The 17,500-nt window shown below is 43.1% G+C and overlaps 1 protein-coding gene across 1 annotated transcript in view; it reads right to left on the bottom strand.

Moving 5' to 3' along the window:
• The window catches only part of hdac5 (histone deacetylase 5), a 108,389-nt gene that overhangs the window by 38,527 nt on the left and 52,362 nt on the right, over positions 1-17,500 (bottom strand). Inside the window, exons 16-21 of the mRNA XM_084070916.1 lie at positions 15,267-15,393; positions 11,953-12,086; positions 8,771-8,891; positions 7,665-7,714; positions 5,255-5,362; positions 2,023-2,078 (exon numbers count right to left, since the gene is read on the bottom strand). Of these exons, the coding sequence (XP_083927042.1) occupies positions 2,023-2,078; positions 5,255-5,362; positions 7,665-7,714; positions 8,771-8,891; positions 11,953-12,086; positions 15,267-15,393 (596 nt within the window). The remainder of the gene's footprint in view (positions 1-2,022; positions 2,079-5,254; positions 5,363-7,664; positions 7,715-8,770; positions 8,892-11,952; positions 12,087-15,266; positions 15,394-17,500) is intronic.

Genomic DNA, 17,500 nt, shown 5'->3' with positions numbered 1-17,500 from the left:
CAGATGTTTTGTAGGTCTGTCATGGTAACAGATGTTTTGTAGGTCTGTCATGGTAACAGATGTTTTGTATGTCTGTCATGGTAACAGATGTTTTGTATGTCTGTCATGGTAACAGATGTTTTGTATGTCTGTCATGGTAACAGATGTTTTGTATGTCTGTCATGGTAACAGATGTTTTGTATGTCTGTCATGGTAACAGATGTTTTGTATGTCTGTCATGGTAACAGATGTTTTGTAGGTCTGTCATGGTAACAGATGTTTTGTATGTCTGTCATGGTAACAGATGTTTTGTATGTCTGTCATAGTAACAGATGTTTTGTATGTCTGTCATGGTAACAGATGTTTTGTATGTCTGTCATGGTAACAGATGTTTTGTATGTCTGTCATGGTAACAGATGTTTTGTATGTCTGTCATAGTAACAGATGTTTTGTATGTCTGTCATGGTAACAGATGTTTTGTATGTCTGTCATAGTAACAGATGTTTTGTATGTCTGTCATAGTAACAGATGTTTTGTATGTCTGTCATGGTAGCAGATGTTTTGTATGTCTGTCATGGTAACAGATGTTTTGTATGTCTGTCATAGTAACAGATGTTTTGTATGTCTGTCATGGTAACAGATGTTTTGTATGTCTGTCATGGTAACAGATGTTTTGTATGTCTGTCATAGTAACAGATGTTTTGTATGTCTGTCATGGTAGCAGATGTTTTGTAGGTCTGTCATGGTAACAGATGTTTTGTATGTCTGTCATGGTAGCAGATGTTTTGTATGTCTGTCATGGTAACAGATGTTTTGTATGTCTGTCATAGTAACAGATGTTTTGTATGTCTGTCATGGTAGCAGATGTTTTGTAGGTCTGTCATGGTAACAGATGTTTTGTATGTCTGTCATGGTAACAGATGTTTTGTATGTCTGTCATAGTAACAGATGTTTTGTATGTCTGTCATGGTAGCAGATGTTTTGTAGGTCTGTCATGGTAACAGATGTTTTGTATGTCTGTCATGGTAGCAGATGTTTTGTAGGTCTGTCATGGTAACAGATGTTTTGTATGTCTGTCATAGTAACAGATGTTTTGTATGTCTGTCATGGTAGCAGATGTTTTGTAGGTCTGTCATGGTAACAGATGTTTTGTATGTCTGTCATAGTAACAGATGTTTTGTATGTCTGTCATGGTAGCAGATGTTTTGTAGGTCTGTCATGGTAACAGATGTTTTGTATGTCTGTCATGGTAACAGATGTTTTGTATGTCTGTCATAGTAACAGATGTTTTGTATGTCTGTCATGGTAGCAGATGTTTTGTAGGTCTGTCATGGTAACAGATGTTTTGTATGTCTGTCATGGTAGCAGATGTTTTGTAGGTCTGTCATGGTAACAGATGTTTTGTAGGTCTGTCATGGTAACAGATGTTTTGTAGGTCTGTCATGGTAACAGATGTTTTGTAGGTCTGTCATGGTAACAGATGTTTTGTAGGTCTGTCATGGTAACAGATGTTTTGTATGTCTGTCATGGTAACAGATGTTTTGTATGTCTGTCATGGTAGCAGATGTTTTGTAGGTCTGTCATGGTAACAGATGTTTTGTATGTCTGTCATGGTAACAGATGTTTTGTAGGTCTGTCATGGTAGCAGATGTTTTGTAGGTCTGTCATAGTAACAGATGTTTTGTATGTCTGTCATGGTAGCAGATGTTTTGTAGGTCTGTCATGGTAACAGATGTTTTGTATGTCTGTCATAGTAACAGATGTTTTGTAGGTCTGTCATAGTAACAGATGTTTTGTAGGTCTGTCATAGTAACAGATGTTTTGTAGGTCTGTCATGGTAACAGATGTTTTGTAGGTCTGTCATGGTAACAGATGTTTTGTATGTCTGTCATAGTAACAGATGTTTTGTAGGTCTGTCATGGTAGCAGATGTTTTGTATGTCTGTCATGGTAGCAGATGTTTTGTAGGTCTGTCATGGTAGCAGATGTTTTGTATGTCTGTCTTGTAAATATTTCTACCCATGATGCTTTGCTTCATACTCACATGGCGGTGGACTCTTCAGCGTGATGACCTGGAGGTCTGACCACCGCAAAGCCATTCTGGAGTACACACACACACACACACACACACACACACACACACACACACACACACACACACACACACACACACACACACACACACACACACACACACAGTTGTTCTCCTGTAATGCTTGGTCTCTCACAGACTCATCAGGATCATGAGTGGATAAGAATCATCACAACATTACATTACACTACATTACATTACATTACATTACACTACATTACATTACATTACAGTCATTTAGCAGACACTTTTATCCAAAGAGACTTACAATAAGTAGGGAATGAAATACTAATCACCAGAAGTCTGAAGTGCATTTCCTGCAAAAACAAGCAACCAAGAGTATACCTAGCGCTGAGGTAAAAGTGCTAAACAGCAACAGCAGAACGGGAGGCAATGCTCTACACTTTGAATTGGGCTTATAGTTAATATTATGCAAGGGATAATGCATGGGGAGGTAGTCATTATTGACATTTAAAGCCCGACCGCCCTGAAGGGCTTTAAATTTCAATAATGACTACCTCCCCATGCATTATCCCGCTTATTACACGGCTACTTGATAAATACATAAATACATTTACCCAAAAGTAACAGCAAAACGAAGTATTTCCTTGCTTACGGCAATGAAAGTATTCCATAAGTATTGGGCTGGGCGGACAAGTTCGCCTCGCAAAAACAAATGACGAAATGGAAAAAAACTCGCCCCAAAACACACTCGCCCCCCATTCTATTTACTGACGATTTGCCTGTAATACCGCCGGATTTGCCCCGGGGCGACTGTGTTTTGGGGCGAGCATTTTGGTATTCCCCCGTTGTTGTGACACGATAAACAAGGAAGCGCAGTGGATCAAATAGAATGACTTCTCGGTTATTGCATCGTCTATTTCTCACTTCAAATGTTTTCAAAAACATTCTTGAGAGCAACGTTTAGTTGTAAATGACATTGTTTGTTTGTTTACATGGCTGTCATGTTGGATAAAGCATCAAACCAAGCAGCACAGGTTGATATGAGCAGGTGTTCTGAGTCTCTGATTACACAGCGGTCCGTTATAGAGCTCATCGGTCATTATCCAGAAATAATGACCGATGACTGACCAATCAGAATCGAGCATTCAACCAAGCCGTGTAATAAAATATTATAGTTAATATTATAATATTATAGTTAATACTGCCGTAAAAGATGCCTCCTAAGAAGAACCTCACAGTGGAGGAAGGTGAGACGATTGAGACTCGACTTCTTATCGGCCGAGGTTTCTGCTATTAAACGGCAGCAGATCTAAACCTGGTGCTTGAGGTGAAACAGCTATTACACACATGAACATAACCATAAATAATGTCTGGATATGAATGTAACTACATAACCATAAATAATGTCTGATATGAATGTAACTATATAACCATAAATAATGTCTGATATGAATGTAACTATATAACCATACATAATGTCTGATATGAATGTAACTATATAACCATACATAATGTCTGATATGAATGTAACTATATAAACATAAATAATGTCTGGATATGAATGTAACTATATAACCATAATTAATGTCTGATTTGAATGTAACCATATAACCATAAATAATGTCTGATTTGAATGTAACTATATAACCATAAATAATGTCTGGATATGAATGTAACTACATAACCATAAATAATGTCTGATATGAATGTAACTATATAACCATAAATAATGTCTGGATATGAATGTAACTATATAACCATAAATAATGTCTGGATATGAATGTAACTATATAACCATAAATAATGTCTGGATATGAATGTAACTATATAACCATAAATAATGTCTGGATATGAATGTAACTACATAACCATAAATAATGTCTGGATATGAATGTAACTATATAACCATAAATAATGTCTGATATGAATGTAACTATATAACCATAAATAATGTCTGATATGAATGTAACTATATAACCATACATAATGTCTGATATGAATGTAACTATATAACCATACATAATGTCTGATATGAATGTAACTATATAAACATAAATAATGTCTGGATATGAATGTAACTATATAACCATAAATAATGTCTGATTTGAATGTAACCATATAACCATAAATAATGTCTGATTTGAATGTAACTATATAACCATAAATAATGTCTGGATATGAATGTAACTACATAACCATAAATAATGTCTGATATGAATGTAACTATATAACCATAAATAATGTCTGGATATGAATGTAACTATATAACCATAAATAATGTCTGGATATGAATGTAACTACATAACCATAAATAATGTCTGGATATGAATGTAACTATATAACCATAAATAATGTCTGATATGAATGTAACTATATAACCATAAATAATGTCTGATATGAATGTAACTATATAACCATAAATAATGTCTGGATATGAATGTAACTATATAAACATAAATAATGTCTGGATATGAATGTAACAATATAACCATAAATAATGTCTGGATATGAATGTAACTATATAACCATAAATAATAAGGGTGGAGGAATAGCTGTGTATGTGGACAGTAATTCGAACTATAAGGTGGTAGAAAACATGACTATATTCTTGAATTATATCATGAATGATAAACACCGTTGGTTCTCAAAGTGGGGTCCGGGGACCCCCAGGGGTACTTGAGGAACCAAATGGACCCTTATGGGTCTGTAACTCTGAGAGTGTACAAATGGAACCAAATGGACCCTTATGGGTCCATTTGGTTCCATTTGTACACTCTCAGAGTTAAATTAACATTGATTTTACAATATGAATTGGGGTCCCAGAGGTATAAATGCCATTAAATGGGGGTCCGTAGCCCTAATGCATGTTAAACTGGGGGTCCTTGAAATTAAAATGGTTGAGAATCACTGCTAGAGAGCCGTAAAAAAAACTTCTCTTATTGGGGTCCCTGGCTTATCTTTTGAAATGGGGGTCCGCGGGCTAATAAGTGTCAATTTGGGGGTCCTTGACATGAAAAAGTTTGAGAACCACTGATATACACAGTGGAAAAAGGCAGTCGAGAGTCCACCCACATTTTCCTTCATAGTTTTAGTCGACGAAATCAAGGTGTGTAGTGTGTAGTGTGTGCATGTAATGCATTGTCTGTTGTCATCTCTACATATAATGCATTGTCTGTTGGGTGTGTAGTCGTGTGTAGTTGTGTGTTGTGTGTGTAGTTACCTTTAGTTCTCCAGAGGCCACTTTGAAGGTCAGCTCGATGACACATCCTACAGCCATCCTGACCGAGGCCGAAGAATGGATCTCATTCCACACTGTGTCACTGTCTACCTACATAAACAACACATTATATACACACTGTTACACACTCTACATACACAATACATTATGTACACACTGTTATTATATACACACTCTGGCCCTCATTTATCAACGCAGCGTATAAACCGGCGTATATTTTTCCATATATTGGGCCGTACACCAACGTGGAAGTCACATTTATCAACGCATCCTACACAGCTGATCCTAGCGTATATCAGGTCAGAGCTTTGATAAATGTCACGTCTGAAAACGAGCGTCATTTAAATAACACGCCCTTAAATATTCACAAAACGCCCAGATTTTACGACATGAAGACGAACCAGAATACGACCAAAGACATGAAAAGCCAATAAGAAATAGCTTCCCCCGATCGCCTCGGACCACACACACACACGCACACTCCCCTCTCTCTCTCTCACACACTCACACACACGCGCCCGCCTGTGTTCATTCATTCATTCCCCCCCCCCCCCCCCCCGACAGATTCAAACGCAGAGCAGAATCTGTTCTTGAGAGATTACTGTCTTACTAACAGTAAATACTGTACACACTGTAGGTAGTGGCCCTCTCCATCATCAAAGTACTAATGTCTCATTGTCCATGCTTAAGGTGGTTACACACCGGGCGAATATGCGAATATACGCAAAATTCGGACTCGTTCCGAATAATTAAAAGACGCTTTTTCGCTTCGCTTTTTCGCTCCATGTACGGAGCCATTGACTTTATAAGGTTTTAAAAAAAAAACGCATTATTCGCACGAAAAAATCGCCCCGGTGTGTAACAACCTTTAGTCTGTGAGGAGATCCAGAGGAGAGAGGACTGCTGTCTCAGCTCTACTCTGCTCTACATGCTTCTGTTCTGTTATGTTTGATTATTCTGTCCATCCACTACACTATGTTTCTCTCATACTCACTGACACTGACTTATGACTGACTCCACAGCTCATAGGATCCTTACTTCTATCATGTTACTTTAGCTTCAGGTTGTGCCTTTGTTAGCGTTTATTATTTATTGTCTCCGCCAGGCCGAAGGCATGGCGAGAGAGTATGTTTTACCCTCCGTCCGTCCGTCTGTCCGTGTGTGTGTGTGTGTGTCCGTCCTTCTGTCTGTTAACAGCTAATCTCCGCCACCGTTGCCCTGGTCGCTGTGAAACTGCACACACACACTCCCTCGATGCCACAGCAGAACCTCTGCCCCAAATTTTTCACATGGGCCTGTTATAGCGCCACCAGGAGGCCGATTTGTGCAAAACACATTTTTGGATATTACTCCTACAGATTTTATCCAAATATCACGCAAACCGGTACACGGTATCTCTATAGTCATGTGATCAAGGCGGATATGTCCGATATTTCATATTCCATCCTGATTGACTAAGGTTGGCTTCCAAAGTTGGCAGGATTGGTCCGTTTTGAACAAAATGTCTCAAATCATGAACGCAGCGTGGGATTTCCGGGAGGCATGCGTTAATCCGACAGACCTTTTCTCCGACTATGTGGCATCCGCGTGCGGTTAGGGTTAGGGTGCGGGTTTGGTTCGGGTTTAGTATTGGAAACGTCGGAGCGCTGCGCTGTCGGAGGAATGCGCTGTCGGACTAACGTACTGCACCCGGGATTTCCGTGAAAATTTGCACGCACATTCCCACTAGGCCAAGGAAGAAATGCCACCCTTTTCACATTGGCCTGTTATAGCGCCACCAGCAGGTCTAATTTAGCAAAACACATTTTTGCAACAAAATGCCTCAAATCATGAATGCACGCACATTCCCACTAGGCCGAGGAAGAAATGCCACCCTTTTCACATTGTCCTATTATAGCGCCACCAGGAGGCCACAATAACGACGTGACCTGGCGGAGACCTGTGCTCCGAGGAGCACTTTTTCTAGTTAAACATACTTTCCGTTGGTCTCCCTCCCTCGTTATTTGTCGTGGCAAGAGACATGACAGTTACACACTGTTGTGTCACTGTCCACCTGCACACACACACACACACACACACACACACACACACACACACACACACACACACACACACACACACACACACACACACACACACACACACACACACACACACACACACACACACACACACACACAATAGCATAATGAAGCCTTTGCTGGAAAAGACAGACAAACAGACGGAAAGAGAGGCAGACAGACAGACAGACAGACAGACAGACAGACAGACAGACAGACAGACAGACAGACAGACAGACAGACAGACAGGCAGGCAGGCAGGCAGAGAGACAGACAGACAGACAGACAGACAGACAGGCAGACAGACAGGCAGACAGGCAGACAGGTCTTACCCCTATTCCTCCACAGGGAAGCACAGCGAACATCGTCTGACTGATTGGACCTGGAAAGAGCCAATCAGAGCAAAGGTTAGAGGTCACCGTGACGATGAGGTCATCACACTATATATGGACATTTAATGAAAGGCTCTTTAACCTTTTACGCCTGAAGCCTAAATGTCAGAGATGTCTGTTCAATGTTTGGTCCTAAAGCCAGAACAATAGCCGATATCTAAGCTCACAACGCGTTGCGACCGTAACGCGTTGTGAGCTTGGAGATCGGCTATTGTTCGGTGTGTTTGTGACACCAGCCTGCAACCATACTATAGCCTCTACTATAACTATACATCAGGCATTCACTCTTTGAGAGTGTGAAGTGAACAAAAAGAGGAAGTGAAGGTGGAAGATACACAGAACAGAGCGATCACCCATTAACCCATTAAGACCTGGAACTGTGTCATCTTTAGATTTGAGCTAAAAAGCATTATTTTACACTTTGGGCTATTCTAAAATAGCAGATATAGAGTGCCGCGCTATGAGCTTGTAGATCTGCTATTTTTGAAAAATCGTGAAAATGTGTGCAAATCTTTGAAATATTTTTCTAAAGCGAACATTTTTAACTCAAATCTTTAATAATAATAATAATAATAATAATGGATTTTATTTATAACGCACTTTACATTTACAAGAAATCTCAAAGTGCTTCTGGGGGTCCCTGGAATAAAATATTTTGACGGCCAAATACATATCATTTTGGGGGTCCTTGACATGAAAAAGATTGAGCACCACTGATATAGAAACATACATTTTTAAGAACACTGTTGAGATTTAGGAGACATGTAGAATCGGCTTCAGGTCTCAATGGGTTAAACAATGAAAAAGCTATCAGCGTGTCTAACGCGTCGACGGCCAAGTGGACCAAGTAGCAATTGACTCGAAAACGCGTCGACGGCAGTCAAAGAGTTAAGGGCCTTATCCCTAAACTTATTTTGTCATGTTTTACTATTTTGAAAAACCTTTTAAAATAGTTCAAATAGACGATCTACAAGCTCACAACATGCACGCACACACAGGCACACACACACACACAGACACACGCACACACAGTCGCACACACGTACCCAGGATCTTCTTGTGGTCCAGTTTGTGGCGGTTCAGAGGGCTGGTTCCAAACATCAGCGTGTGAAGCTCTGAGTGAACCGTCTGGATCTCATCCAGACTGGCCTTACGCCCTGAGATCCTCTACACACACACACACACACACACACACACACACACACACACACACACACACACACACACACACACACACACACACACACACACACACACACACACAGACAGACAGACAGACAGACAGACAGACAGACAGACAGACAGACAGACAGACAGACAGACAGACAGACACACACACACACACACACAAATGAAGGGAGAGAAAAAAGAGAAGCAGAAACAGTGTCAGTGCAGAGTGACAGCACTATTAGGTTCATTTCCAAACTTAGGACCAAGTTCTGTGAGACTGGTGAAGACAAAGGAAGAAAACCCAAGAAGACCGGTTTCTCACCCTCACTTCACTGAAGAACCATAGGTTTTCTTTTATTTATTTTCTACCGGCTTTACAGGCAAGATTTGCACAACGGTACCACGGTCACACACCTCTCAGCAGGTCACTAAAACACAGAGCCATTACCAACAGAAGCATATTGGGGGATTTTGGCTTTTTTTTTGGGGGGGGGGGGGGGGCATTACCCACACGTTTAGCTGTGTTGCTCATTCCATGAATGCCCGATCCTTACAAACTGTACCTCGCTGTAAAGGTGACTAATCAACGATAAAAATGATATAAAACACGATACCAATAGGTATTATTGAAGCGGAGAAATAATCGACCGAAGTTACGTTTCTGAACTTTTTGTGGGCAGTTTTATATACCCATATAAAATCTAGAATGACGCAGATGCCTTCCAGGATTGAATGGGTTAAATGTGTCACGTATCGTTCAGGGTTTCCGTTTTTTGGGCAGCATTATATTTTACCGGCCAAAGAATACATTTAACGGCCATATTATAATTAACGTCACATGCGTGTTTGCATTCACTGCATACATGCTCCAACCAACTGATCATTACACCTCGTTACGTTAGAGCTGCGCTTCTTTACACTTTATCACAGCTACAATCTGTTCCTGTTTGTATAGATAACTAAATTATATGATTGATTGATTTTTTTATTAGGCAAAAGAATGTAAAACAACACAGTTACATTTATAATACTTTTGTCTAAAAGGTCCGACCAAAAAAGTCCTTGCGGACTTGTTTCCGTTGGGGTCCTTGAATAGTAGATTCCTGATCTACTATATCATGCAGAGATGTCGCTTGCCAAAAATGAAATGAATAAAGTGGGCATGAGTGAACTGCTGCACAACGAATACCAAAACTATGAAAACGCCCGCTCGCCCCAAAACACAGTCGCCCCGGGGAAAATCCGGCGGTATTCGCCTGGTATTCCTAAACATATCAGTAAACTATGTCTAAACCTAACCTTATTCCTAATCTTAACCTCAGTAAAACTATACCTAATCCTAAACCTATTTCTAACCTTATCCTCAGTAAAACAAATACAAGAATACAGGAACCGCTGGTCCGCCTGAAAAATGGGGGCGAGGGTGTTTTGGGCCGAGTTCTCCGGTTACCCTGTGCCAGAGCCTTTCCCTGCGCGACAGCGTCGCACATAGTCAGGGGATATTAAAACAATCTTGGAATAAATTCCTTACCAAAAAAAATCTTCACCAATGTGTTTGTAAAGGTAACACACCTCACAAAGACTGAAATGCACTTTAACTAGGAGAATTTTTGACAGCTCCTGAAAGTTGGGGTACCACCATAACCTTGGTTAAAAAAACAATCTAAAACAAAATCTAAATTTAATTCTGATGGCTATGGCCGTTTTTAGCCCAAGGAGTGGTTTTGGTGCAAAACAAATGCTTGCAATGGATTCAGAATCATAAAAACACCCTAGTTTAACACCTCACATGCTACTTAAAACAGCATTACATTTTGAGTTGGGAAAGTGCATTTCAGTCTTTGTGAGATGTGTTACTAGACACCTTTACAAACACATTGGTGAAGATTTATTTTGGTAAGGAATTTATTCCAAGATTGGAAAATATTCTGCTAATATCCCCTGACTAACAGTATGAACAAATGAATATCTATGTTGGGCTTTACATTGATTCTCATTCAACCTTGATATGCTAAAGTAGTAGTTGCGCGAGGTTGATTACTTGCCTGCTGCAATCAGTGTCACCAGCTTTCACCACTTTATCCATTGCAGACAGACAGTCACTGTGTTGCATAATATCCACGACCCACACATGTTCGAGTCCCTTTATCGACAATTGGGTTCGGCTTGGTTCAGATTCTATCACCTCAAAAAATCCCGGTTCTGTTTATCAACACCGAGCGAACCACCCTACTCAGCACTGATCAGGAGGAGACACAGCTGTGTTGTGGCGTATCAAAAATAGCAGACATACAAGCTCACAACGCGGCGCGTTGCGACGTGCTGTGAGCTTGCAGCTCTGATATTTTCAACGCGCGACACCATCGTACAACGAATAGGCTATTCTATAACTGCAGCGCACAGCAGCAGCAGAGCATGCTGTTTAAACCACACAGTCAGATCATGATATAAACTTTAAATGATTATGATTGTAATGGTTGTAGCCGACTACTTTATGCAAATGATAATATTGCTTTTTTTGTTCTTTGATAAAAGAACGTTGACGCACACGGACAATAAATGGTAAATGGTGCATTTATATAGCGCTTCTATCCAAAGCGCTTTACATTGATTGTGCCATTAACCCATTCACACACACATTCATACACCGATGGCGGAGGAAACCATGCAAGGCACCAACCTGCTCATCGGGAGCAATTAGGGGTTCAGCGTCTTGCTCAAGGACACTTCGACACTAACTCTAGGGGAGCGCCCCCAGCCCGGGATCGAACTGGGAACCTTGCAGTTTTCCAGTTCACTCTACCCGGCCACTCTACCCCTGAGCCACTGCCGCCCCGACAAAGTCAGGTATGGAGCGGCTGGCGCCCCTAAAAACCGGGAAGACCGCCCCGGCGCGCGTCTGAAGCGCATATCCCGGCCAGAAATGGAACCGGAACGAGGGCTTGAGACTCTATAGCGTCAACTTGCAGCTCATGTGTGGATGCACCCATAGAGGGCCCCGGAGTGATGTCATAGCAGGAAGTGTGATGTCACAGCAGGAAGTGTGATGATGTCATACCTCGCAGCGTGCCAGCAGCCCCGTCTCCTGGAGGCGGGACCAGATGCTCTGGATCCTCCCAGCATGCTCGGGGTGGATGTGGGCGTCGCCACACACGCACTGGTGTTTCATCATCAGGCTGTCATACACAACACCTGGAAATACACACATTTATGTACACACACTGTCATACACAACACCTGGAAATACACACACATAATACACACTGTCATACACTTCAGCTGGACTCTATGTCTCTAAAGCTGAATTCCATTCCCCAAAGCTCGGTCACTCGCTCACTCTCCTCGCTTCCTCCACTCGCGTCTAAGCCCCGCCCCTGCCAGGAGCTGAGGATTATTTGCGAGGACGAGTGGTCGAGCGGTTTCCCTCAAAGGATCAGAACACACTCAGCGTCATTTCAAAGCCACGGCAAATTCCGCGATCACTTATGACATCTCACACAGCTAGACCAGAGCCGTGGATGGAAATATACATGCATAGAATAATATGCAGGTATAGAATTATACAGAATATAAGAATAGACAATTCATCAATGTGGATGGATGGCCACATCGTTATCTTTATAGTTAACATTGTTTTGCAAAGCCATTTATTCCTGAAATAGTGAATGAAGCGCCAGGATGAGCAAACTTACATTTATGAATTGAATCCTGACCTGTCCCTCTTTTTGCTCGTACAGTCCCCAGAACCCCAGTACAAAAATGTACTCCATGAAGTGTAGATGTGTGTCAAAAAGGAAACGTCGCAGCCGAGGGGCGCGCAGAACGGTGGATGCATATTTATAGCAGAAACAGCTTCACATTTAACTACAGCCATACTCATTCAAATATGAACAGATTCTTAAAATGTAAAATTCCCTATTAGCTGTGAAGGGTCTTCTTCCATGTGTATCAGTCATGATTGCTTCGGCATCAAACAATAACAAGCCAAAAGGAAATATCGGCGGGTCCTTCTTCTCCATTGCGCTGCTCGCGCACCTCTCGTCCTAAAACACCTTCGCCCCAGGTCTAATCCGGCGGCCTCGGCCCGCGAAAAAAATGGGGCCGGTGTTTTCGGCATGGTTTCGGGTTTCAAGCATTGTTTGTGTGGCCACATGTGGAGGAGGACCATGTATACATCACGGGAGAAGGGAAAAAAAACAAAAAGAAGTGTACACGTGATGCGGAAGTCTGCCGCAGCTGTGGAGAGCGGTCGAGCGTACAATTGATGTACACTCGCTCTATGCGGAAGTGGAGAGCCTCCTCGCCTCCTCCACTCGCCTCCTCCACTCGCCTCCTCCACTCGCCTCCTCCAAGAAGCACATGAACAATTGGACCCTGACTACTTCCGGTTCGAAGTCGGAGTGACCGAGTGGGAGTGAGCGAGTGGCCGAGATTTTTGGTATTGGAATTTCTCTCTCTCTCTCTCTCTCTCTCTCTCTCTCTCTCTCTCTCTAGTAAGGGGGTGTCTCTCTACCTGTGGTGAACATAGTCTCTCTCTCTCTCTCTCTCTCTCTCTCTCTCTCTCTCTCTCTCTCTCTCTCTAGTAAGCGGGTGTCTCTCTACCTGTGGTGAACATAGTCTCTCTCTCTCTCTGTGCAGTAAGCGGGTGTCTCTCTACCTGTGGTGAACATAGTCTCTCTCTCTCTCTGTGCAGTAAGCGGGTGTCTCTCTACCTGTGGTGAACATAGTCTCTCTCTCTCTCTGCAGTAAGCGGGTGTCTCTCTACCTGTGGTGAACATAGTCTCTCTCTCTCTCTGCAGTAAGCGGGTGTCTCTCTACCTGTGGTGAACATAGTCTCTCTCTCTCTCTGTGCAGTAAGCGGGTGTCTCTCTACCTGTGGTGAACATAGTCTCTCTCTCTCTCTGCAGTAAGCGGGTGTCTCTCTACCTGTGGTGAACATAGTCTCTCTCTTTCTCTGCAGTAAGCGGGTGTCTCTCTACCTGTGGTGAACATAGTCTCTCTCTCTCTCTGCAGTAAGCGGGTGTCTCTCTACCTGTGGTGAACATAGTCTCTCTCTCTCTCTGCAGTAAGCGGGTGTCTCTCTACCTGTGGTGAACATAGTCTCTCTCTTTCTCTGCAGTAAGCGGGTGTCTCTCTACCTGTGGTGAACATAGTCTCTCTCTTTCTCTGCAGTAAGCGGGTGTCTCTCTACCTGTGGTGAACATAGTCTCTCTCTCTGCAGTAAGCGGGTGTCTCTCTACCTGTGGTGAACATAGTCTCTCTCTCTCTGCAGTAAGCGGGTGTCTCTCTACCTGTGGTGAACATAGTCTCTCTCTCTCTGCAGTAAGCGGGTGTCTCTCTACCTGTGGTGAACATAGTCTCTCTCTCTCTGCAGTAAGCGGGTGTCTCTCTACCTGTGGTGAACATAGTCTCTCTCTCTCTCTCTGCAGTAAGCGGGTGTCTCTCTACCTGTGGTGAACATAGTCTCTCTCTCTCTGCAGTAAGCGGGTGTCTCTCTACCTGTGGTGAACATAGTCTCTCTCTCTCTGCAGTAAGGGGGTGTCTCTCTACCTGTGGTGAACATAGTCTCTCTCTCTCTCTGCAGTAAGCGGGTGTCTCTCTACCTGTGGTGAACATAGTCTCTCTCTTTCTCTGCAGTAAGCGGGTGTCTCTCTACCTGTGGTGAACATAGTCTCTCTCTCTGCAGTAAGCGGGTGTCTCTCTACCTGTGGTGAACATAGTCTCTCTCTCTCTCTGCAGTAAGCGGGTGTCTCTCTACCTGTGGTGAACATAGTCTCTCTCTCTCTCTCTGCAGTAAGCGGGTGTCTCTCTACCTGTGGTGAACATAGTCTCTCTCTTTCTCTGCAGTAAGCGGGTGTCTCTCTACCTGTGGTGAACATAGTCTCTCTCTCTGCAGTAAGCGGGTGTCTCTCTACCTGTGGTGAACATAGTCTCTCTCTCTGCAGTAAGCGGGTGTCTCTCTACCTGTGGTGAACATAGTCTCTCTCTCTGTGCAGTAAGCGGGTGTCTCTCTACCTGTGGTGAACATAGTCTCTCTCTCTCTCTGCAGTAAGCGGGTGTCTCTCTACCTGTGGTGAACATAGTCTCTCTCTCTCTGCAGTAAGCGGGTGTCTCTCTACCTGTGGTGAACATAGTCTCTCTCTCTGCAGTAAGCGGGTGTCTCTCTACCTGTGGTGAACATAGTCTCTCTCTCTCTCTGTGCAGTAAGCGGGTGTCTCTCTACCTGTGGTGAACATAGTCTCTCTCTCTGCAGTAAGCGGGTGTCTCTCTACCTGTGGTGAACATAGTCTCTCTCTCTGTGCAGTAAGCGGGTGTCTCTCTACCTGTGGTGAACATAGTCTCTCTCTCTGCAGTAAGCGGGTGTCTCTCTACCTGTGGTGAACAGATGTTTGACAGTGGTTGCCGTGGGAGACGAGCGCGCTCTTCCCAGAGGTCTGTGCGGCGCCACGCCCGTTGCCAACGACGACGAGAATCCCGCTAAGTGCTGCTGCAAGGGCTGCTGGGAAATACAACAACACACACACACACACACACACACACACACACACACACACACACACACACACACACACACACACACGTATTGATCTATGTGTATTGTGTAACATAATAGATCCAAACAGTGATTTAAATGTAATTATTAATTATATAAACTTAATGGTCTTATTGTTTTATCTGTATTAACTAATGTTTTTTAAGTAAGTAAAAACAAAGTGCTTAGGAAGCGAGATACATCCTTTTTCAGTTCTAAGTTAAACAAGGAATGGATGAAGCTGCAGATCTTCAGATGATGATATCTTGGGTTCTGAACGTTTTTTTTTTTTTTTTTTTTTTAATTCAAAAACACATCAAACACGTCATTGGCATGTTGCACCATAGCGGTAAAACACGTGAAACACGTCAATGGCACTCAATGAGTTAAAAAGGTCTAAAAAGTCCTTAAATTGTGACTTTATAAATGGTCAGATACCCTGTGTACATTTATACTGTATGTTGGTTTAAAACAATGTGGAACATTAAGCTAATCGTCTGGGGACCCCAACATCATTTAAGTGCCGTAAAAAAGGGTCTTTATTAAATATAGTATCTAATCTAATTAAAATGTATTCATGATTCACCAGGAGGTTCCAGGCTCAGAATCATTCATATCAATATTTTCTGAAATCTCTACGGGGAAAATGAATGGGCTTTCTATCTGTGGACATACAGTACATGGTCTCCATGACAGCGTGTGATTTGATGTTTCTGCCGGGGAAGGGCTGTCCACACCGAGACATGGCCATCACCATTGATAATGCTGTGGTGACTGCGAAGAATCTGGGTGTGACCCTGGACGATCAACTGTCGTTCTCGGCAAACATTGCATCGGTGACACGGTCCTGCAGATTCCTCCTCTACAACATCAGGAGGATTCGCCCATTCCTTATGGAGAAGGCAGCCCAGGTGCTCATCCAGGCTCTTGTCATCTCCCGCCTGGACTACTGCAACTCCCTCCTGGCTGGTGCTCCGGCATCTGCCATCAGACCTCTGGAGCTTGTTCAGAAAGCTGCGTCTCGTCTGGTGTTCAACCGCCCCAAGTTCTCCCACACAACTATCCTTCTCCGTTCTCTACACTGGCTCCCCGTAGCAGCTCGCATCCAGTTCAAAACCCTGGTGCTAGCCTATAGAGCAGTGAAAGGAACAGCTCCTTCTTACCTCCGGGCTATGGTCGATGCCTACACCCCTGCCCGACCACTTCGGTCTGCCACCTCGGGGCGACTGACTCCCTCGCCACTCAACGGTCCTTCTGGTCGATCCACACGGTCACGACTTTTTTCTGTTTTGGCCCCACAGTGGTGGAATGAACTCCCCACTGATGTCAGGACAGCAGAGTCACTGATGTCAGGACAGCAGAGACACTGATGTCAGGACAGCAGAGACACTGATGTCAGGACAGCAGAGTCACTGATGTCAGGACAGCAGAGTCACTGATGTCAGGACAGCAGAGACACTGATGTCAGGACAGTAGAGACACTGATGTCAGGACAGCAGAGTCACTGATGTCAGGACAGCAGAGACACTGATGTCAGGACAGCAGAGTCACTGATGTCAGGACAGTAGAGACACCGATGTCAGGACAGCAGAGTCACTGATGTCAGGACAGCAGAGACACTGATGTCAGGACAGCAGAGTCACTGATGTCAGGACAGCAGAGTCACTGATGTCAGGACAGCAGAGACACTGATGTCAGGACAGCAGAGTCACTGCCCATCTTTCACCGCAGGCTGAAAACCCACCTCTTCAGGAAACACTACCCTTCCTCTTTGCCTGGCCTACTTGTTGTTAACTAGTTGTACGAACTCTTGTTTTATTGTTGTATTGTTTTATTGGATCTTGTTTAGTCGATACACTTTTTGTATTAGCTCGTGCTCATTTGATTTTATTACTTTGTCTCATCTGTTTAAGACAGTAGGTAGCTGATATATTGCACTTTTACCTTAGCTCTAGGTATACTCTTGGTTGCTTGTTTTTTGCAGAAAATGCACTTCAGACTTCTGGTGATTAGTAGTTTTCATTCCCTACCTATGTTGAATACACTTATTGTAAGTCTCTTTGGATAAAAGCGT

This window comes from Gymnoscopelus microlampas (genome assembly GCF_963454915.1).
Source record: "Gymnoscopelus microlampas genome assembly, chromosome: 11".
In the NCBI taxonomy this organism is placed as follows: domain Eukaryota; kingdom Metazoa; phylum Chordata; class Actinopteri; order Myctophiformes; family Myctophidae; genus Gymnoscopelus; species Gymnoscopelus microlampas.
This window is presented reverse-complemented; position numbering and strand designations above follow the sequence as displayed.